The following is a 22953-nucleotide window of genomic DNA, read 5'->3' on the forward strand; positions in this document are numbered from 1 at the left end:
CTTGGTTTGCAATCAAAGTTGAGAGAGATTTCAACTGCTCTACAAATGGCCTTAACATACTGACCACTTGGCTTATAATTGTTTCTAAGAAGTCTCACTGCCTTTTTTCTACATGAAGTCTGAAATGCAAGACAACATTATGCTAAGAACCGACTAAGGGTTGAACTAATCCCACTTGAGGAATCTGACCTTTGAGGCCATGATCCCTTAGAGGGCTAGAACCAATTTGTGTGTTGAAAATCTCCACTCTAGGATAAGTCATCTATATATGCTCCTTGTTTATTTTGATAACTAAAAGCCTAGACTCTTTTATCAGAAATTTATAAAGGAAGGCATTAATTTTCATGGTTACATGAGATATCTTAAAAGAAACTATCATATAGGGGGATGCAAGTTGCTATTGTTAGTTGCTTAACAATGTGCTAGTTGATACCATGGTGATGTTACATTCCTATTGGTAGTCAGATTTGGTTCCAATTTGAAGGCTAAACATGGATAATATTCTGACTTCCATAGTGTAAATAAATAATTTTTCATTTGTTATTATGAATGGAGTTATCCATACATGCACTTCTTTATTTAGACAACCAAAAGGCTAGATTTTTTTTTATCAACAAAGGCGTTCCTTTTGCCTTTGCCTTGTGGAAGTTTTAAAGCATCGAACAATGTTAAATGTTCATGTGGCTTGTTCTAAAGAATATATTTTACACCTTGGAAGTTGTTGGAAATAAATACTAGATAGTTGGCACTATGCTTTCTGCAACCATTAAAGAGTTTTATGCATTTAAATCCAAGTCTTAAGCATAATACTTTTATATCTAATTCGATATGTCCTATATCACATATTAAATTGGAGGGCTTTTTATATGTTTGTTGAATGGAGAGGTAGGTATCTCCTGTTGTGCGTGATATACTATCGGCTTGTATAGAAACATGTATTAGGCATTTGTCTTATCTTTTCTTTCTGTTCTTTTTTATTTTGGAAACAACATTTGGCTTATCTCTGATGCAAGTGTTGTATAATGACCTTTCTTTTTATTTAATGTAGGGTCAACATATAGATTAATTTGAAGTTGAAAAAGTTTCATGCAAGAACTAAAGTGTATTTGAAATTGGCTATGAACCTAATGTGAACCCTCAAGAGATTTGTGCTAAGTTCCAATGCAAGACAAATGCAAAGTTTCAATTTGTTGTACGCAAATCAAGGTTATAAATCAAAGAAGATATTCCAACAAAAAGATGACAATTTTTAATATAGGTAGTTATGCTTATCTTTAAATTATGAAAAAAATCAAAATGTTAAATAAAGTGCAATCCTACCAAGTTGCACTGCACTGACCAATGGTCTTATCTAAATAGGCTGGCCAAAAGATTATTACAAAACTGCCCAAAATTGAAAAAAAAATCTATAGCTAGGTTATTAGCTTGGTCTTCTCTTGGACCATAAACAACTAGACAATAATGCATGAACCAACTTCTATTACATGTCTTACACAATAATTTCGGCCAAAGTCTAAAGAAACAATAATAACTCGGCACAGGAATATATCGATCTTAAACATGATCGGACCATTTAGTTGATAGTTGAATTACTCTTATGTAACTGAACTTTTTTAGCTTGTGCAAATGGTGATCGGTATAAAGATCCCTGCATGCAGAAATACATTGTTCTTCATGCAAACATTCAGGAGAAATTCTAGCAAACCATTTGAATTAACAAAATAATGTGAATTTCTAGATGGTAGTGTGAAGCATAATTATCAAAATTGCAAGGTGGAATGTGTAATAACTCCTTGCGTGGCTCTTCAAGAACCTGAAACTGGGAGATAAGCCCCCCCACACGTTCAAACTTAACGGTAGCCACTGCCAATGTCAGCTGGAATCCACCTTCCTCACCTTCCCATCATCATAACATCCCACCAACTCCGGTCTCAAATTTCTTGGTTCAAATATGATATCTATCATATAATATTATTATACTTCGTCGCCTTCGAGCTCAAGCATAACGGGCCGATGTCAACGGCCGCCTCCCTCTTTCTCCTACCAAATCTTTTATTCTCTCCACCAAAACCCCATGGACTGCTCCCCCTTCGTCCCAATTCCAGGGTTAGGGGTAGGTTTAGGGTTCCGAGTACCCTCGTCAGTTGCGGCACTGGTGGCGGCAAGAAGACGGCGGCCTCCCGCTCCGACATGGACTCGCCGGCCGTGGACTGCGTCGGTACCGGCGCCGATGTCGAGTGCTTCGTGCCTGAGTCCTCCTCCGAGGGCGACCAGCTGCTGCCGCCGCCGGCGAAGAAGAGACCGGCGGCGAGCTTCGAGATTGGGAGAGGGGAAATGGGGGAGGGTTCCGACGTTGGGTTGGTCCAGAAGGCTTTGGATTGGGCGCTCCTGGTGTCGCCCTTCTTCTTCTGGGGCACGGCCATGGTCGCCATGAAGGAGGTGATCCCCAAGACGGGGCCTTTCTTCGTCTCGGCCTTCCGGCTGATCCCGGCAGGGGCTCTTTTGATCGGTTTCGCAGTGCTGAGGGGGAGGAAGCAGCCGACCGGGGCTTTTGCGTGGCTCTCCATCGTCTTGTTTGGGGTCGTGGATGCTGCTTGCTTTCAGGTGCGCAGGTTCATCGAGTTTTTGCTGCTGAATTATTAAAATGATCAAGTAAGAACTAAGAAAATGTATTCTTTTCTCTTTTACCTTTTCTTTTCTTTTCGCCTTTTTTTTTTCTTGAATTTTTCATATGATGTGGTTTGATGGCAATATTGAATTCTCTGTTTTCTGTGATGGCAGGGATTTCTGGCTGAGGGTTTGCAGAGGACATCGGCGGGATTGGGCAGTGTAAGTTTGTAAGCTTTAAGCTCTTTGAACTTCTTGACAGTGCCGGGTTTGTTTCAAATGCTTACTATTACGTGTCTTATTGCATTTACTGTTGGACTTTAGCAAAAGAATTTAGGACTCTGAATTCTACTATTGGGTTCACTGAAAGGTTGGATCTTGCAACATCTATTTACTTTTTCTTTGTTTATGCGGACTTTGGCATAGTTCTAAGCCTTCTTTGAATCCTAGAATTAGCTATTGATCCTAGGAATTCTGTTAAAGGGTGTTTCTAATTCAATTGATTGGGTTGGATCGGGGTGTCATCTTTTCATTCCTTAGTATTGAAATGAGAAAAGTTCATTTGGAATAGTTGTCAGAGTTTTACAGGCCCCTCTGTCTCTGTTTTTTCCCACCAACAGGTCTAACTAATAGGATTCTGTGTGACTGGGACACCTAAGAATTAGTTTCTGGTCAATGTTGTATAAGCACATTCTGCATATTTGGTCCATTCTTCTTAAGTTTTTTCCATCTTTGAACAAGTAACTTATTTTCCAGTTATGCACCTGAGTTTGCTCATCCTCTAGACAACAACAATATGAATTTTTTTCCAGTTTTACTAGGCAATACACATGCATTGCACATGAGTTTAGTACAGGGTAACTCTGAATAAATCAGCTAACCGACAATTTAGAAAAGGAATGACTAAAAGAAATATATTGCTTATATGGAGCAGCACAAGAGCATCAACTTGAACTTCATGTACACATATTATATTACAATATCATATAAATAACAATTGGTTTGAAGACAATGAATTGAATCCTCCGAATATGATGTTGATCTGGCTCCAAAATTTTAGACCTAAGCATAAGTTGGTTTACTTTGGATTTCATCTATTCAATATAATATATATCAAGGTTTGCCGTTTTGGTACCGGACCCCATATCGGTGCTACACTAGTACAGTATTAGTATGGTACGGTATAAATTTTTTTGGTGTATCGAGTGTTGGTACGTCACTCGTATCGAGTACGGATATCGAACCGGTACGGTATGCTACGTCTCGTACCGTCCCGAACCGAACCGGTACGGTATGCTACGCTCCGTACCACCTGGTTCGGGTCTGTACGACATACCTTGATATATGTATCTTTTGTTTTTTCCTCTTTTTTGGAATTCAATGTATATCTTAGTTGGATATTTACCATATATTTGGTTTTGATCAAGCAAATGCTTTAAAAGGCAGTTGTGGTATGTGAGTGGTCAAGCTGCTACATAGCGCATATGCATTTTATGGGCTCTATGTGTGCATTTAGTATTTTAAATATTTAGAAATGTTTAAAACATATTAACTATAATAGTAAAAGCAATATTTTAAATAAATAGTAGCCATATTAACAAGAATAACATCTAGCGATTAGTGTTTACTATTTAGTATTAAATTCTGACTAGCAACATTTGGAGCAATTATTGTCGGTAGTACTAATGATATCATAGTCAAAATATTGACATTATTAATGTACATGTATCTGGCCTGTTTGAAACCCACATGCAACCTAACCATTAACTTGAACTTGCCTTGTTTACATAGGAAACTAGCCAAATATATGGTTGCACAATATAGAAGACCCACATATGCAATTGTGCAATGATAAGCATGCCATATATATAGCTGCAAAATGTTAGTCCTGCTGCATATGTGTCCTCAAAGTTCTAAGCAAACTATCTTTTTGGTCAATATGTGGCCCAACCAGATCTAGTAGTCGCATATAGGGTATGCTGCCGGAAAGCTGCGAAAGAAGGGCTCCGCTCGGATCCCTTATTTCGTTCGAAACAGGGCCTATAGGGGGCCGTTTTATTTTTGAAGTTTTTAAATGAAAGTCGGCAAAACCATTGCTGACTTCACTTAATTTTTTTATTTTAAAAAAAATTAAGTGAAGTCGGCAATGGGTTTGGCGACTTTCACTTAAAAACTTTAAAAATAAATAAAAAAATTAAGTAAAGTCGGTATTGGGTTTGCTAACTTTTATTTAAAAATCTTAAAAATAAAAGAGCCCTCTTCAGCTCTTGTTTCAAACGAAATAGGGGACCAGAGCGAGCCTTTCTTCCGTGGCTCCCTCCTCCGCGTGGTAGCTATTCGGCCTCTTCCTCCCTTTCTCTTTCTTCCTCTCCCTCTCCCTCCCTCTCCTGCTCTTTCTCTTTTCCTCTTTTTCCTCATCTTCTCCCTCTCTAGCACCGGTCTCATTTTTGTTGTCAGAACTGTCCCGATCCGCAGCCGGTACGGCTCGGGGACTGAGACGGCTCGGGATGTCCGGAATCGGGCGGTTCGGGACGGTTCCGCCAAACTTGTCATGACAAATTGGTCCATCTCATTCAAAGTTTTTGCATTCTTTATAGCACTATGTGACATGGTCTTCTTGGGGGCATATGACGTGAGACATTACATTTATAAACCAGACTTTGATATGTAAGCTTTGCTATAGAAAGCCTACAACTTGATGGGTTACCAACAATCACCCTTATATTTAAGGAATATATCAAAGCAGTATATAAAGTTCCTTTATCCACCTTCCTTGAATGTATGCGTCTTTATACAAATCACTTAGTTCTTATTTAAGTTGGGGTTGTATATTTGGTTGCATCACTCTGCTCGAATATACCAAAGCATAGCCATTGTAAAGTTGGTTATAAAATATCATAAACTAATAGTTGTATTAAAGCTGGCTTCTCCTTCTGGGGAAAGATCCCATTGCCCATGTTTTTTGGTTTGAAGAGACAGGTCATATTGCCAATGTGTATTTGCACAAGATCAGTTTGACCATGGAACATTTAAGTGTGGTAAAAGCTTGAATCTAAGGTAGATATGTTTGATCTGACACTGTGAGGGAACCCTTGTTTGTCCAACAAGTTTTACTTGGATGATGGAAACTTAATGTATAATGGTGATACAAGGAGCTTACTTATGTTTAGTATTATGAGATCCCTGTGATCTGGTAATTGAATCTAAGTTTTAGCCTATTAAATGGGTCTTTAGGTGGTACTGCTAGATGGAACATATTCACTTATTTGGGTGAGGCAACTGGATCACATAGATTAGAAAACATCTAGTTTGTTTCTCCATATGCTGGCCTGTTCTGGACCATGCAATGTCATTCCAATGACTGCTGTCAGTCTTCTTGGCAAATTGCGCATCTTCTTTTATATGATTATGCATGGTATGCAGTTGCTTATTTTGATACTAAGAACAAATTATTCAGATTATCAGTGGTGTTCTGGGTACCCTCTTAATGGGGTGTTTTCTTTCCAGCAGTGGGGTTGGCTTTGTGGGGTAATATGGATCAAGGGGAAGCATGTAAGAAAGAGCTGTGTATAATCTACAAAAGAAGTGAGTCCTCATGCATAATTTCTAGGACAAATTGATGATGTGTAATTGAGTTACAGGCCAATTTTGCCTTGATGCTGGATTATAAGCAGACAGGTCCCAAAAGTATTTCTAATTCCAACATTAAGGGAGCTTGTTGAGTTCCTGAAGGCCATAATGGCCTTGAACTTAAATTATTTGCTAAATTGTGAAGATTGAAGGTAGATTATAAGCCTTTTACAGATGCCATTTAAAAATTTTAAATCCTAAGCGATGAAATGGGACTGCCAGCTGGTCAGCCTATAGGGTAGACTTTTGTTATGTTGTCTCTAACAAGAATCTTAAAGAATAAAAATATTTGATTAATCTACTACAATCCCTTTTTTAAATTATAATCAAGTTAGATGTATATGTAACTGCCAGGTTTTTAAGAGAGGGACAAGCTAGTTGAAGTGGGAGATATTCATGGGAAAAAAGAAAAGAAAATAGCCTTTTCTCTCCATCCCTTTCTCTTCTTTCTTTTCCCCTTTTTCTTGAAATTGTTACATCAAATGCCTATTATTTGAAGATTCTGTCCAAAAGAAAACTAACAACAAATTACATTGAATATTCACAAAATCTCTAAGATCCTCTCAAATCTTTTATTGTCCAATGTCATACTTGTATCAGAACTCAATTCTGATGTGCAACTATTTTCTTGCAGGGATAAAAACACAAATTCCAAGTTGATCTACTTCTGATCCCACACCCCTGCTTCACTTATACCAATCTAACTGTTGATATCTCTTCTTTCCCTTATTTTCATTGTTTTGGCTATCCTGTCACATATGACACTGGGCTTTCCGCAAAAACTTAAACCACCTATTTTTAGACCCAATCTCCTGTCAAAATTTTAGCCCTCCGATCTAGCCCCAATTTTTGGTGATTTTAGTTCTCTAATATTCGCAATCTTTTATCTTCTTTTAATCTTATCTCATATCTGCCCTCGATATCCATACCAATCAGTCCTTGCTGAGAACTTGTAATTCCAAACCTAGGTCCTACATAAGTTGGTCAGCATTCAAAGAAGTGAAGGGAAAGACATTTTGTTAACATGTTAGCCTGTAGTTTTATTATGAGCCTCTGATGTGATGACCTAGCCATGCCTGCCATGAATATTGGAACAATTGATTACCACATCTTTCTAGGTGATATGTACAATGTCTTGGTGCTCTTTGAGACAATGAACAATTGCTTGCTCAAATAACAGGCAGAAAAGCATTCCAGTATATATGCTCCACTGCAATGTACACACTTGTGCTGGGTTATCTGTTAATTTTAGAAGATTGACAGATATGATATAAATCAGGGTTGGTCCATTGAGCTAGTTGCAATAATCATAGAGTGCTTGTAGCATGAAAAAGTATAAGAAAGAATGGAAATTGTTCAGTAAAAATTACTAGCCACTTGTTTTTTCGATAGGGTGTAAGATGGATGTGAAGTTAAACCCTGTCGAAAAAACAAGTGGCTAATAATTTTTACTGAACGATTGTCATTCTTTCTTATACTTTTCCATGATACAAGAGCTTTATGATTATTGCTACTAGCTTAATGGACTCGTAGATTAGGAAAAGGATGCATGAAATTCAGTGTTTGGAGTTTCAATTGAGACTGAAACATTTTGGCTGATGCAAATTAGTTTCAGCCAAAATCTATCTGAAACTTATTGTATTTTATTATCTTCAGCCAAGATCTGCAAATGTTGGTCGAATCTTACCATTTTTGTCCAATTTTTGGTAGTTCTGGCTGAAACTGCTTACAAATAAATATAAGTCCCCAATTTTCAGGTTGCTTCTTTTTTTTTTTTTTTCCCATTTCATTTGGAGCATGCTTATGGTAATAAGTTTGTTACGAGGCAATATTTGCAAGATAAAACTTGAACTATATGAGTTTTCAGTAGATTTGAGAGCAAGATTAGATTACAAGAAATTTAAGAGAGATGCACACACACATAGAGTAGATTTAAGAGCAAGATTGGATTACATGAAAATTATCGGAAATACACATTATGCATGTATGTATGTATATGTGTATAGTATGCATGTATATATAAATATTTGTGTCTATATATTATATAGACATCTTCAAACTTGTGTCTGCAGACCTTGCTCATGTTTCATAAAAAATCACAAGATAATTAAAATTCATAATATTTAATATAAATTCTATAAAAACTTAAAATAGATTTATTGGTTCAATATGAATTCATAAATTGTGTAACTTATTGTAATATGAACAATGTCTAATCTGTGTCTATAACTTGTATTAGTTTTCTAATTTTTTTTCTAGAGCTTTATGTATACATTATTTTTAATAATATATAACAATTGTTTGTAAACGTTCAGACTACTGAAATTACATACTTTACACCCATGGGTTTCAAACTATGATACTTTCTCTTGACTTGCTTAAACTTTTATCCATTTTTATGACATTTTATAATTTTTCCTGATGTTTCTATTATTTTTTGGCTAAGACTTCAAACTTTTAAACTGGAACTATCAAAAAACTTAGTTTTCAACCTTGCTGTAAATATGACATGTAAATATGTGCCAGGTGTTAGCACTTTATAAAATAGTTTTTGCAATAAATTATTGTGAACATTTCTTAGTTTTCTATTCTTTTGGAACATGTTTCTTTTTTCATCATCTTTAAAATTGTCTATATTGCTACTATCACCTCCTATTTTCAAAATACCAGTAAAGATGCGGAACATGATGTATCTAAACTCTTAGACCATATGTAGGGTTGAAGTTTTTATCTGCCTGATGTACATTATATAATATATCCATATACCCTACTATCCTTTACTATGCTTGGTAACTTCTAATTTAAAGTTAAAATTACAGGTCATCATTGATTCCCAGCCTTTAACAGTTGCCATACTTGCAGCGGTGTTGTTTGGTGAAACAATTGGTGCAAATGGAGCTGCTGGCCTTGTACTTGGTGTTATTGGGCTTCTACTTCTTGAGGTTAACTTCTAAAAGATAGTGACCTTTCTCATGAGAAATTCTTTCAAATACTTCAATAGAAACATCCATAATATTCATGAAACAGAATCAAAGGTTATCAAATTAGCTGATGTTTGCATATTTGGTTGGTCAGACAGATTTTTTGAAGAAATACATGCATAGGATTGGTCTGCGCCCTTGTCTAAGTATATGCTTTCGAATATATTCCAATGGCAATGTTTGTTATTCACAACTCTAAGAAAAGGTCAATTTTTTATATCACTTGATTATAAAAGAAAATGACATCATTTTGTCTTCGATTTGATATCAATAGGAACTCAAATATCTATAGTTCTAGTGGTGGCATTTTTAAGTTGCAAACTGATGGAAGCTGAATCTTATATGTTGATAAAACCTCGAGTTGTCAAACTGGACTTCTAATCTTGTTTGATGAGGTATTAACTGTTCTCTGACAGACAAAGTCTATATTAGATTCATTTTTCTCCCTCTTTTTTTTTGTGGTCATCTTTTCTTTTTTCACAAACAAATTGCTACTGCTTTCCTAAACTACCTTCCAATGATAGTTGTTATCTATCATCACAGTCAACATACCAACTTGTCAGGCCACAATATGTAATTTTGGCAATTAAGAGCTAGGTTTAGGCACCAAAGATTTACTTATCTTTTACAATTGATTCAATGTTTGTTTTTCAGTCCATTACTTTGAAATAGGCTCATTGTGGATTGTTTTACTTATTCGATCTTGTGTGTATTTTTCTTTTGGAATGTTTGAGAATTCAAGACCCAAGATATTTTTTTCTCACTAATTAGAAATGACTGTATGTTTTTCTCTGTAGTTTGTTTTCATCTTCTTCCTTCAGGCTTTCTTCGTGTTGTTGATTGTTTTCTTGTGGTCACTTTTCCCTATATAATTTTCTCTTTACTTCTGCCTCCTTAACTATTAAGATATATGTTTTTGATATTTTTGATATAGATATTATTATTTCTGGATTCTGGTTGACTTGTTACCTGGAGATGAAAACCTACTTTTTCCTCCATTTCTTTATTGAAGAAATATTACTGTTGGCTTTAAAGCATCTACTTGTTCAGAATTTTATTTGCTAAATCTTTATGTTTTAGACATTGATATTACATTTGTATCATTTCTTGGTCCTAAAATGAACTTGCTTTTGACATTACTTGAGAAGTCATGTCCCAAGTTTTATGATAGATGTTTGTTCTCTTAGAAAGTAGGTAATGAGATGGATGTGTCCTTCAACAATGTCTGCAGACAGTATTTGTTTATTCATAGATTGATGGTAAAGGATGGAAATGACCTCCATATATGTTATTGGTACCACAAAACATCATAGAATGAATTTTCAAGCCCTAGCAACTAAAGGTCCTATTCTACCTATACTTACCAGCCAATAAGCAAGCCTATTGGCTTCCTCTGCAAGTAGGAAGAAAACCATTGATGGTCATTCCCCTTTCTTTGAAGAAAACCAGTTGCATTAATGCTCTCACTCTCAACTAGGAAGTTTTATGATCTCATGGTCTTGGCGTGGTACATATCCTCCCAGTTGGCTTTAGATTTCATGATTGGGAGTTGGTGAGAAATAAGTACCTTTTCAAGGAGCGATGTTGGCCACTTGGTCTCTAGATATAGAGTTGGCACTACTGCTACCAATATGTTTTGTACCAGTTCATTCAGAATAAGCTTTCATCTAGTTGGTGGAAGGAGATTTCAATGAGATTTCTAGGGAGGGACAAGTGCTACAAATTTCCTGTCTAGGTGCTTCCTCCTTGATTTTGGGATGAGGAGAGGAGTATACTTCAGCATTGTTGACTATCTATAGGAAAAGGTCTGTTACTATTGCCTCAAAAGTTGATGGCTTTCATTTGCCTCAAAAGGTCTCATACTGAGGACCATGCCCAAAACTGCTTATACAAAGAAGGTAGTTTCATAGCCTTTCATTGAAATAACTCCATCCACTGAGCTGAGGTACTTCCTTGTCTGGATGGGCTGAATGATCTCTTTAATCCTTTTGTAAAATGGAAAACCGTGCTCGTTCTTCATCATGATCCCACAAAGGGAGTAAGTGGAACTATAAAGGATTCTGATCTAGCTTAGGTAACCATTTGTTAGGAGTTTACTTGTATTGATCGCTGAAGACAAGTTCTGATCAATCACCAAAAGAAAAAAATTTAAGTTTTGATTCCAAAATAAGTGGAAATTGTCCAAAGTCCCTCCCAATGCTCTTGGTGGCTCCATGAAGTTGCTTACCATGAAATGAGGTTCATAAGCTCCTTGCTAAGCATATGCTTGCATCTCACTTCCCTAGGAGCATACTTATATGGATCACTAAAGAAAAGTTTTGATCAACCACCAAAAGGAAAAATTTAGTTTTGATTCCAGAATAAGTGGGAAATGTCCAAAGTTCCTTCTAGTGCTCTTGATAGCTCAAGGAAGTTGCTTACTGCGAAACGAAGCTCATGGGCTTCTTGCTAAGCATGTGCTTGCATCCCGCTAATCCCAAAGTAACTTATCAATTGGAGTTCCAGTAGGGTGATTAAAATTTACAATCTAGCACATATTGCTTACTACCAAGTCCTTATTGCAGTTAAATGACATAGATGGTTCATTGCTTAGGATTATCGAAGCAACAATGATCATTCATGATGAAACTTTCACCACCTTCTTCTGACCACCACAACCCTTCTTGAAGAAGGGTGATGGTGTTTATGAAAGCTTTGTTAGACCATGAAGATTTGGTTTTATAGTAGATCAGATTAGTATTTAGCAAGTTCGCCAAACCGGTATCGAGGTCATACTAGCCAGTGACTGGTTCGGCATGGTATGGGTTTGAAGTTTGAACTGTGCTGGTCTGAAGCATACTGAAACAAGAAGAGGAAGGGGGAGAGGGAGAAGAAGAGGAGGAGGGAGGGAGAAGGAGAGGGAGAGGGAGAGGGGGAGAGAGAGAGAGAGAGAGAGGGAGGGAGAGCAGCCAGTATTGTTGTGGTTCGAGGAGTGGCCATGGTGGGATCGGCTCTGGTTCTTTGCGGTGAGGCACTTTCCAGTGATAGAAGGTGACTGTAAGAGGGACGAGAGGGTCTTCATCGAGAGATCAAGAGCCAACACGCTGGCAAGGGGTGGAGATTGGAATCCCAAGAGAGAAAGTGGGAGGGAGGGAGAGTGGGAGGGTGGCCGATATCGTCATGGTTTGAGGAGAGCAACGGTCGCAGGGAGAGCGAGCTCCGGTTCTTCACTGTGAGAGGCTTTCCAACGATGAAAGGAGATCGGAAGGGAGACAAGAGGGCCTTCATCGGGAGATCAAGAGACAATATGCCACAAGGTGGAGATTATAACCCTAGGCAAGAGGGATCGAGAGGGTGATTGTTTCGGGAGTTTAGGACTGCTGCGGGGCAAGGGGGTCGGGGGTCAAACCATCCGGATCGGCCAAACTGTTCCGGTTCTTGATCGGTTCGATTCGAACCGCCCTGTTTCGGGATGATTTAACCAACCTTGATATTTAGTATATCGTATTATTTTTGCAAGTATTTAGTATGCATTTTAACTTCATTTTGACATCTTTATTTTTAATTTATTATTATTATTCTTGGCGATTCTAATTGGAGATGCTTCCACCATTATTCTAGACAAACAAAAAAGAAAAAACGGTAGATATAGTGCTTCCAAATCCTCTTGGTGTTTGTGAATAATGACATTCTGCCACCAGAGTATTATTAATCAAATCAATATTAGCTAAGTTACCTTCTATGCTTTTAATGTACTAATTATTTGTGTTTTATGTATGCTACTAGGAGTGTTATAGGTGAGATCTAGTTTTTTAAGATAAGGTATGGTGCAATTGAGAATCCTGTTTTTTAAGATTGAATTTTAGAGAGAGAGATAAAAAAGGTCTGTTTTTTTGAGGGAATTCCAACTTAATTAAGTTTCTTTTTTTTTCCCATTATAGTCAATTTTTCTCCCATGTGAAGATTTTGCTCGATAATTTTGTTTTTTGTCTTACAAGTAATCATGTGAGATGGTTGAACTTTCAAGGGTGTACGTTCACTCAGGAGTTCCCATTATGTATAAAGACTGAGTTGGAAGATGTGTGGCATGGAGATGGGAGAAGAGGTGGAGATAGCAGTGGTTCTTAAGGCAGTTGGGAGAGAGAGGGGATTAGGATGAGAGAACTTTACATAAAGGTGATGAGAGAGGAAAAGAGAGACACTACCTAGGCTATCTTATCTTTAAATTTGAACAGGATTCTTATCCAATGAGAAAAGAATGTATTGTTGCATTTTTAATCATGGATATAATCTATATAATATAAAATTTAATAAACAGATTTATCAGTTTCAATAAACCCTAGGACCTCAACTCTTGCTTTTTGAAATGGTATAGATAATTTGACTTATTATGATATTTTATGCAAAAACAGATGGAGGCACACCTATTGATACAAAATTTGGAGATAGGATATCTTTCTTGATGTAATAGAATATTGCTTTAGTTCTTCTTGATGATCTGAGGCCGGCCTTGTCAGCTACAAACTTTGTTGGCCTTGGTTATGCTTTATGCTGGTTAAGTCTTACATATTAATGTGATATGCCCATTTATCATACTATAGTAACCTGATTTGTTACCAGAAATGATACTGTATTACCTAGACATTGGATACCTGTAGTAAAGATAATTAGGCACATAATTGCTCTTTAAACATTAGGTGGAGCATGTGTTAGAAAATCCAGTAGATTAAGGATGTTTACTATTTCTGTATTGTTGTCTTTTCAAAAAAAGTGTTTGGTTAGAATGTTGCAATGGTTTGTTTAAAGAAAATATATGGTGCATAAGAACCACAGATACATGAGATGAATTATATATTTAGTTCATTCTTTTGCTTTCCCCTCATAAGGAAAAAAACACTTTTGCTTTTATTTTTTTTTCCTGGCAGTCAGTGATGTCTATCCTACAGGTTCCAGCACTTTCATTTGAAGGAAATAGTTCAACAATATGGGGCAGTGGGGAATGGTGGATGTTTCTTGCAGCTCAAAGCATGGCAGTAGGAACGGTCATGGTCCGTTGGGTGTCCAAGTATTCCGATCCTGTCATGGCCACTGGATGGGTATGTTCTGTTATAAGTTGCAGCTTTGTTTGATGTGAACCTAGCAGATGGGGGATTTGGACTTTCAACCAATCTAGTAGAAAGCAAACCTTCTAACATAGGCAATGGTTTCCTGAGCTTTCTTCTTTTTCTTCTTCTACTTCTTGCAACTGTTGGCATTCCAAGATTTACCAATTCCCACTGCTAAAATGTTAGGGTGGTGTAGCATCTAAAGATGGCTGCTTTTCATAGTCTTTATAATTAATTAATCTAGTCAATGACCTATTGTGCTGGAATTTGTAGAGTTCAATTCCTTGCATGGTTTATTATATGAGTCCTTGCAGAGCATCATCGTTTGAAGAGTAAGCTTGTTTGGAGTGAATTATGATATATGAATGCAACAGACAATAAATATAAATTTGCAGGAAATGCTCAATATTACAGTTTATGTTGCGATGGAGCACTTGCCACAGTTAATAATATCAACTGATACCATGTTAATATTCATCAAGTTCTATAGAATTTCTCAGGCATTTCTGTACTGAAGAAACATCTTAGACTATGCAGCTACAATATTCTAACTTCTTCACCTTACATTTCTTGGAATCTGAGGCCAAAAAATATGACAACGAAATCTGGCAAGTTTACACACTCTTTCAATACTTTTTCTTGTTAATTACTTTGTCTCCAAAAGAATGGATCCATATTCTATCCCCAACCTTGCGTGAGAGTTTCATCATGTCTTGGTACTTAGTATACTACCTTCTTACAAGTGAAGCTGATTATGTATTAATTTGATCCTATTATTCTATCACAGCACATGGTTATTGGTGGGATCCCTCTGCTGGTGATATCTGTAATCAATCATGATCCTGCTACGAGTGGGAATATTATGGGACTAACATCCAATGATCTTTTAGCACTTTGTTACACCTCTATTTTTGGAAGTGCAATAAGCTATGGTGTATACTTCTACAATGCAACTAGAGGTTAGACTGTTCTAATTTATTTATGATTTCTACTAACTGCTGTACCATTTCAAATACTTGCTGCCACCTGTGGTTTTCGGTAGACTGTATATAGATTTCTGTTTATATGCTAGGCCATGAAATGAGGCCTTCATTTGTTTTGATTCTTAATTTCTATATAACTAACCTTTTGATGCGAAGTGGTGTTACTGTGTTACCATTCTAATGCACTAGTGCCTGTCAAATGCTACCTACTTGATATATTGAAGTATTTGATGATGGTGTGATCTATTCAATCATGATTATCCAATATAATTTGGAGCAGATTTGACAAATTTACTCCTAATTTTAGTTTATATACTTCGTTTCTTAAATTTTTCGGAGAGCATATATTAGATTCATTATTTATTAAATAAGAGTGTATTTATAGAATGAAAATGATGTGCATGGCCACATGCACAAAAATCCTGCCACTCTGGTTTTTGGGTAGTATTGTACAGATAAGTACTAATTATCTGGACTTGACTAACAGTTGATTTTTCTCTACTGATATGGCCGACATGCGTGCAGGTAGCTTGACAAAACTCAGCTCCCTCACATTTTTAACTCCAATGTTTGCTTCAATTTTTGGGTAAGAAAATCAGTATCTTTGTTTTGTCTCTTGTTTGTTTGAGGAAATTGCTGTCTCTTGTTGCATTATCAGGACTTGTTACTGCAGTACTTTGTTTTGCCTTTACTCTCTTTCAATACATAACATGTCTATCCAAAGAACTAGGGAGACTTGCTTTTGGTTTTGCTTAAGCAGGGTGAGGATTAAATTATGACTTGTTTTCATACACATGGATTATATGCTATCTTATATACAATGTAAAAATGTCCCCAGGTTCCTCTACCTAGGTGAGACGTTCTCACCTTTGCAACTGGCTGGTGCTCTAATCACAGTGGTAGCTATTTATATGGTCAATAGTCGCGACACTGTAGATGAAGCATGAAGAAGTGATTGGTCGCAGCTGGTGGTTGATTGATACCATTACTAGTGTACTTGCTGGTAAATGATTGTATTTGGTGCAGTTCTTTTGCAAATACGAGTAGGTATTGATTGTATTCAATACACCATGTGAATCCAAATTGACAGGAGACAATCCTGGTAAAGGCCTTCATTTTTCTTCGGCATGTCAGCTCCAGTTACCCAGTGAAGCATGCGAGCAAGACCAATTTGCCAGTTAATTCTTGACGTATGAAATCTTGAGATAAATCTCTCCTTGCTCAGATAGATAAAACAGGAAGTCATGCATATCAAGGCTCATAGGGACAAAAATTACAAGCAGCATTTTATGATTCTACCCTTGTCACAGCTGTGCTAGGTGGATATACTTTGGTTTTGTTCTTCTTCCAAATCAGAATACTGTTCAGCACAAGTGGCATGGCACTAAAAACTTTGCTCGTTGTGCATTTTATGTATACATTTGATTTTTGAGAGGAATTTATATAATGCAATTTTTACTACATACTGGTTATATTTCTTGTTGTATATATATTGGAGGAATGTGAGGTTACTTGTGCAGGAAGGGTTGAAATTGAGTAATGCATATGATTATTGAATTGAACCTTTTTTATTCCTTAAGGAGTTTGCAATGTTATTATGCTGTTGTATTTTATTAGTTATCAATAACAAAAACATAAACATCATCTAGTGATATTTGGTGGCTCTTAGATGGCATGCACATGTTCTTTAATAAACATGATTTTCTAACATTTTCTTACATTCATAAAGCATGTAGATGATCACAATGATATTTATTATCCATGGCATGCATTCCTCTTCATTGTGGAACTACATTGCTTGTACGAGACAATCCATCTATTTTGGTTTTACAAAAGATAGAGGACGGGAAAGGGAGAGAGTGAAGTAGAGGGGAGGGGGGGAGAGGGAGAGACAGAGAGAGAGAGCTGCTAGCCAGAATGGAGGTGGAGCTAACAAATAATAGAAGGAGAGAGCAGAGAGGAGAGAGGGAGACACGGATCTATCAGGAGAGACTGAGAGAATGGTAGAGAGAGGAGAGAGTAGCAAAAAAGAGAGTAAAGTGGGAGAGAGAATGAGCAAACAAGGGAGATGTAATATGGAGAGGGAGAAGTGCGTCTTCATTCTTCATCGATGACTACTTTCTCTCTCTTGCGGAGGAATGGGAAAGAAAATTAGCCGGATGTATATAGTGATGGGATTAAATCCTATATTTGGGTGGTTATAACCAAATCTACATCTTATATATATATATATGTGTGTGTGTGTGATGAGAAAATATGGGATATCTCGACCTCAGGCTAGATTGATCTCTCGACCTCGGATATGAATTAAGGTGAATGACTTTAGCTCTAACCGAGTCGCCAATCGAGGAGAACCATCAGCATGCAGCGATCAGAGCTGACAACCCTAACAACCGACAACCCTGGCAGTTCGTAGTTGTGGTAGCTTCACGTCCAGTATCAGACTTGCATTGCATTCTACCCACAAGGATTGAACTCTGCGTTGCGGCCATATCACTGGCCGCTGTTTAGCATTATTGTACCTCACGTTGGCCCAGATAACGACAAGACTGGCTTTCTTATATAAAAGAGGCAACCCAAGGGACTGAGGTACGCACATATCAAGCACTCACTATCACTTACAGAGACCACCCTTTGCTGAGATCTCTCTTTTCCACACTATTGCCTTGTTATTCCGACTTAGGCATCGTAGGGTCCCTCACCGGAAACTCTCCGGCAAGTGGATTTCTTGTAGGCCACCCAGTGGAGGAGACCGATTCCCGACACCTCAACCAGCTTGCTCAGCTCGCCTCTAGCTGACCTTAGGGTTGTTCGAGCTACACTCCCACCTCAGTGCAGATTTGGTGGCAACAGATTGGCGCTAGAATGAGGGCCCAGCCTTTAGCTATATGAACTTCAATTGGAGGGAGGGACAACTAGCATGAGGTTGCGAGGATCCCGCGATGCTTCGTGTGCTTCATAATACCGGCCCCAATCTCCCGAGGGTCGTTGCAGAGCTCCGAACCTACTGCACCAGAATGGCCCACCCTGGCCTCTGATCCACCACCTCCAGAGCAAATTGACAATCGCTCAATGACTGACGTCATCAACACCATCATTGGCAATACTTTAGGCGACCGAACCCCTCAATAGGAAGACCACAGAGCGGCCACAAGTCATGTGCGTGGATGGGTTATTGAGTCTGGGGGGCAGTGGGGTTAGTCCCACTCTTACTAGCCCTAGTGGAGTAATCATGGAGTGCCCCTCAAGTACGAATTCTCCATCTTGAGTAACGAAATCAAGTGCAAGGCACTTTGTACTAGATCTCAAGATCCAGTAAGCCTTCGGCATACAAGATAGGGACCTCGACGGCACGCCAATCTCGCGGGCTTGGATCTACGGCATTCTGCGCACCTGTCATCCGTAAGATTCACTATAGTTTAAACTTATTGCTAATAAAAATTCTCTCATTTTGTTTGTCTTTCAGATCGGACGATCATGACAAACATATTCTACTTGGGACACCTCGAGGATGCTTGGGACCTAATAAAGGAGATGCTTGGGGCCTCCCTAAATCAAGCTTGCTCAAGATTCCTCCGAGACCGCAATTCAGAGATGAGAAGATGAAGCCCACTCAAATTTTCTTTAAGTAGCCAACCCCAGAGATGCCTCCGGGAGCATGCTCTAGAGATGAAAAGACCGTGCCTACTCATATTTTCTCTAGGTAGCTAACTCTAGAGATACCTCTAGGAGCATATTTCAGAGATGAGAAGACCGAGCTCACTCAAATTTTCTTCGGGAGCCAACTCCAAGAATGCCTCAGAGAGTATACTCTCAGGATGAGAAGACCGGCCGTCGTGCCAAAGGCTCAGCGAGTCAACCAACTTCTTCAGGTTGATAATGGCCCGAGTAGGAGAATTGACCGTTGCGTCGAAGGTTTGGTGTGCCAACTGACCTCTTCAGATCAAGAATGGCCCGAGCATGAGAACCGCTCATCGTGCTGAAAGCTTGGCATGTCAACCGATCTCTTTAGATCGAAAATAGCTCGAGCAAGGAGAACCAGGCGTCGTGCCAAAAGCTCAGGGAGTTTACTGACCTCGTCAGATCGAGAATGGCATGAACAGGAGAACCGACCATCATGCTGAAGGCTTGATGTGCCAACTGACCTATTCAAGTCGAGAATGGTCCTAATAGGAGAATTGCCATGGCGTTGAAGGCTTGGCATGCCAACCGATCTCTTTAGGTCGAAAATAGCCCAAGTAGAAGAATCGGCCGCCGCGCCGAAGGCTGGGCGTGCCAACTGACCTTTTCAAGTCGAGAATGGTCCCGAGCAGGAGAACTAGCTGCCACGTCGAAGGCTTGGCATGCCAACTGACCTTTTTAAGTCGAGAATGGCCCGAGCAGGAGAACCGGCTGCCATGCCAAAGGCTTAGCAGGCCAACCGACCTCTTTAGGTCTAGAATGGCCCAAGCATGAGAACTGGTCGCCGTGCGGAAGGCTTGGCCTGCCAACCAACCTTCTTCAGATCGAGAATGGCCCGAGCAAGAGAACTAGCTATTACGCCGAAGGCTTGGTATGCCGACCGGCCTCTTTAGGTCGAAAATGGCCCTAGCTAGAGAACCGACCACTGCACCGAAGGTTTGGTATGCCAACCAACCTCTTCAGATTGAGAATGGCCTAAGAAGAAGAACCAGTTGCCGCGCTGAAGATTTGGCGTGCCAACTAATCCCCCTTAGGTTGAGAATGACCCGAGTAGGAGAATCGGCTGTTGCGCCGAAGGCTTAGCGTGCCAATCGATCTCTTAGGGTCGAAAACGACCCAAGCAGAAGACTGAGCCCATGCAAAATTCCTCGAGAGCCGGACTTTAGAATAATCAGTTGAAAAGCTTAAGACAAGCTAAAGCTTTACGAGTAGGAGGTTCAGTAAGACAATCTGAACTCGAATAAAGAAAAAAAGGATAACAAGTAAAAACCAAAGCCAGTTATTCGTTCACGTTATCTTTTGGCAAGTCCATTATGTCAGCGAAAACTAAGCAAAAAGAGCTACAGTGAGAGGTCGAGGCTTGGCGCAAACTCAAACAAAGAGCAAAGAGCAATACGACACAAATTAGGACCGGAGTCAGGTACTTGGGAACTCTTTGTTTTCAACAAAATTGTGAATTTTTTACATTGACCTCAACAGACGCTAAATAAAAAGAAGAGTACATTAAACTTGGTTCACCTAAGCGAAAAAGAAAAAAAAAGCAACGAGGTAAAGGGCTTCATTCCTCGCTTTCACCGCCTACGCTACTGTTGAGGTACCTAGTTTTCTTTGGTTGAAAAGATGCAGTTCTCGTGGAGAGCCCCATTGGCTAGGCTGCTGCCCAAGGGGTTCGGATCCTCAGATGCGATTTGTCATGTCAAGGCCAAGATCCAGGACAAGGAGGGCATCCTCCCAGATTAGCTCTGTTGCCCCTTCTCCTCGGCGCCTCTGTCGTTTTTGCCACTGCCGTCGGCCTCAATTTCTTCGTGGACTTCGGGGTTGACTCCTTCATTGCCACCTTCACCGACGTCGCCTCCGTCGTCATCAAGGATAGAGAAGTCCATCCCCGAGAAAAGCCGATGAGCTTGAGCTCAACATGCCTCGAAGCCCTTCCCAAAGGCATTAGCTGCAGTCTTCAAGGCCTCCTCTCAGAACTTCTCTAAAGTGTAGTACTCTTCGACCACTTCTGCGACCCTTGCCTTGGCATGAAGGGCCCACTCGTTGGCCTCGGCAACTCGCCAGTCCAGCTGCCTGAGTTGATCGGGCCATGTGTAATCTATGGTGCAATGAGGGCGATTCGTTGGATCACCATAGTAATGGCGTCTCGAAGTTGCCCTGCAATGATGACATCTCGAGATGGCCTGGATCCGGTGATGCTTTGAGAAAACCGATCGGCATGCTTAACACCTCTAACGAAGGTCTCAACCTCAATTGAGATAGTTGCTCAACTTCCATCACTTGAATCGGAATAGAATATGGTCTCGAAATTGGAGGGCAAGTGATGAAAAAAATATGGAAGACCTCGACCATAGGCCAGACTAACCCACTAACCTCGAAAATGAATCAAGGTGAATGACTTTAGCCCAACCAAGGAGTTGCCAGCCGAGGAGAACCATCAGCACACATCGACCAGGGCTGATAGCCCTAACAACTGATAGCCTTGGCAGCCGCAGTCGTGGCAGCCCCATGTCTTGCGTCAGACCTGCGTCGTACTCTGCCCATACAGACTGACCCTCACGCCGCGACCATACCACCGGCCGCTGCCTAGCATCATTACACGTCATGTTGGCTCAGGTAACGACAAGACTGGCTCTTCTATATAATGGAGGCAACCTCGGGTACTTGAGATACGGGCATAATAAGCACTCATTATCACTCACAAAGATCATCCTCTATTGAGATCTCTCCTTTCCACATTATTGCCTCGTTATTCTAACTTAGATATCGGAGGGTCTTCCGCTGAAAACTCTCCGACAAGTGGACTTCTTGCAGGTCACCGAGCGGAGGAGACCAGTGCCCAACGCCTCAACCAGCCTGCTCAGCTCGCCTCCAGCTGACCTCAGGAACGTTCAAGCTGCACTCCCACCTCAGTTCGGATTGGGCGACAACAATATGTATGTATGGTTAGGATTGAGTTACATCTACTATCTTTAAGATACTTACAAAAAATTATATGATTTGGAGGTTCATGGCATATGCATTAAAGTGGTCAAAAAAATGTATTTATTTTATGTTATTTAAATTATCCAAATATTGACCATTTGATATATAGACTAAGATCTTCAAATTATATGATTTTTGGTATATAAGTAGTTTAGAAGTATTAGATCAGATCCAATGGCTCGAATCGTTGACATGGGATCCATCATTCATTCAAAAAAGATATACTATAAAAGTTATATCAAATGTAACTTGAACCTGACTTTATATGTGCATATATATATATATATATATATATATATATATATATATATATATATATATATATATATATATATATATATATATATATAGCCGAATTTTTGGTCAAGCTGGAAACCTTAGCTATCATGTTTTTCATGTAGGATGACTGCTTTGAATTGCCAGGTATATAAGCACTATGCAACAAAGCAATTTATTGGACTGACTAATTTGAGGGATAGATGTTGTACCTTTCATATGGTAGAAGGATCCACCATCCTTCAAGCAAATCCACCATTGGATCACTCATTGTACAGATTTTGAGGTGCTGCAACCTCTACTATTCAACATATGTATACATCTCAAAATAATTATCGAGTCATTAGAAGGTGAATCCATTCCTGCGAAGGATGAAGGAGGGAGAGGAGAGAGTCCCGTCATCTCTCTTGGATTTGGATTCCAAATGGCAGACTCGAGAGGATTCCAATTCCTCTTTCCTTAGCTAAATAAGTAGACTAAACCACTCCGTCTTCCATCTTGATAAATGTGCGACAACGAAGACGATGTTGTTGTTGTCCATTACCGTATCGTGGTATCTTTATCATCATGATCATCATTACCATCATCATCGTCATTAGTATTATAACTTAGAAAATCTTATATTTAATCAATATGAGAATTTATTTCATTGAAGGTGTTCTGCTGGTTGTACCTAAGGCCTGTATTCAAATATAGCTTTCACCAAGATCTAAGAGATCATGGATATTT

At 39.1% G+C, this 22953-nt stretch overlaps 1 protein-coding gene across 4 annotated transcripts; it reads left to right on the forward strand.

Annotated features, from left to right (window-relative positions):
• Positions 1 to 1855: 1855 nt before the first annotated feature.
• On the forward strand, positions 1856 to 16757 carry LOC103714799 (WAT1-related protein At3g02690, chloroplastic). 4 transcript variants are annotated; one of them, XR_005507321.1, is made up of 8 exons: positions 1858 to 2604; positions 2782 to 2829; positions 9057 to 9179; positions 14123 to 14293; positions 15090 to 15261; positions 15811 to 15871; positions 16124 to 16288; positions 16376 to 16757. XR_005507321.1 is itself a non-coding variant. In XM_039116915.1 (7 exons), the coding sequence occupies exons 1-7, from the start codon at positions 1870 to 1872 to the stop codon at positions 16230 to 16232; spliced, it is 1419 nt and encodes a 472-aa protein (XP_038972843.1). In that variant the 5' UTR covers positions 1858 to 1869; the 3' UTR covers positions 16233 to 16757. The 4 variants fall into 4 exon arrangements, 1 of the variants encoding a protein (XP_038972843.1); XR_005507322.1 differs by having other exon boundaries at positions 1861 to 2604; positions 14144 to 14293; XR_005507323.1 differs by lacking the exon at positions 16376 to 16757 and having other exon boundaries at positions 1856 to 2604; positions 15811 to 16046; positions 16124 to 16265.
• The last annotated feature ends 6196 nt before the right edge of the window (positions 16758 to 22953 follow it).

The sequence above is a fragment of the Phoenix dactylifera genome, unplaced genomic scaffold (genome assembly GCF_009389715.1).
Source record: "Phoenix dactylifera cultivar Barhee BC4 unplaced genomic scaffold, palm_55x_up_171113_PBpolish2nd_filt_p 000144F, whole genome shotgun sequence".
NCBI classification, from domain to species: Eukaryota; Viridiplantae; Streptophyta; class Magnoliopsida; order Arecales; family Arecaceae; genus Phoenix; species Phoenix dactylifera.

Coding starts and splice junctions, on each gene's coding strand:
- LOC103714799 (XM_039116915.1), top strand. CDS start 1,870: ATGTCAGCTGGAATCCACCTTCCTCACCTTCCCATCATCATAACATCC. Junction 2,830..9,056: donor CATCGGCGGGATTGGGCAGT/GTAAGTTTGTAA, acceptor TTAAAATTACAG/GTCATCATTGATTCCCAGCC. Junction 15,262..15,810: donor CTTCTACAATGCAACTAGAG/GTTAGACTGTTC, acceptor ACATGCGTGCAG/GTAGCTTGACAAAACTCAGC.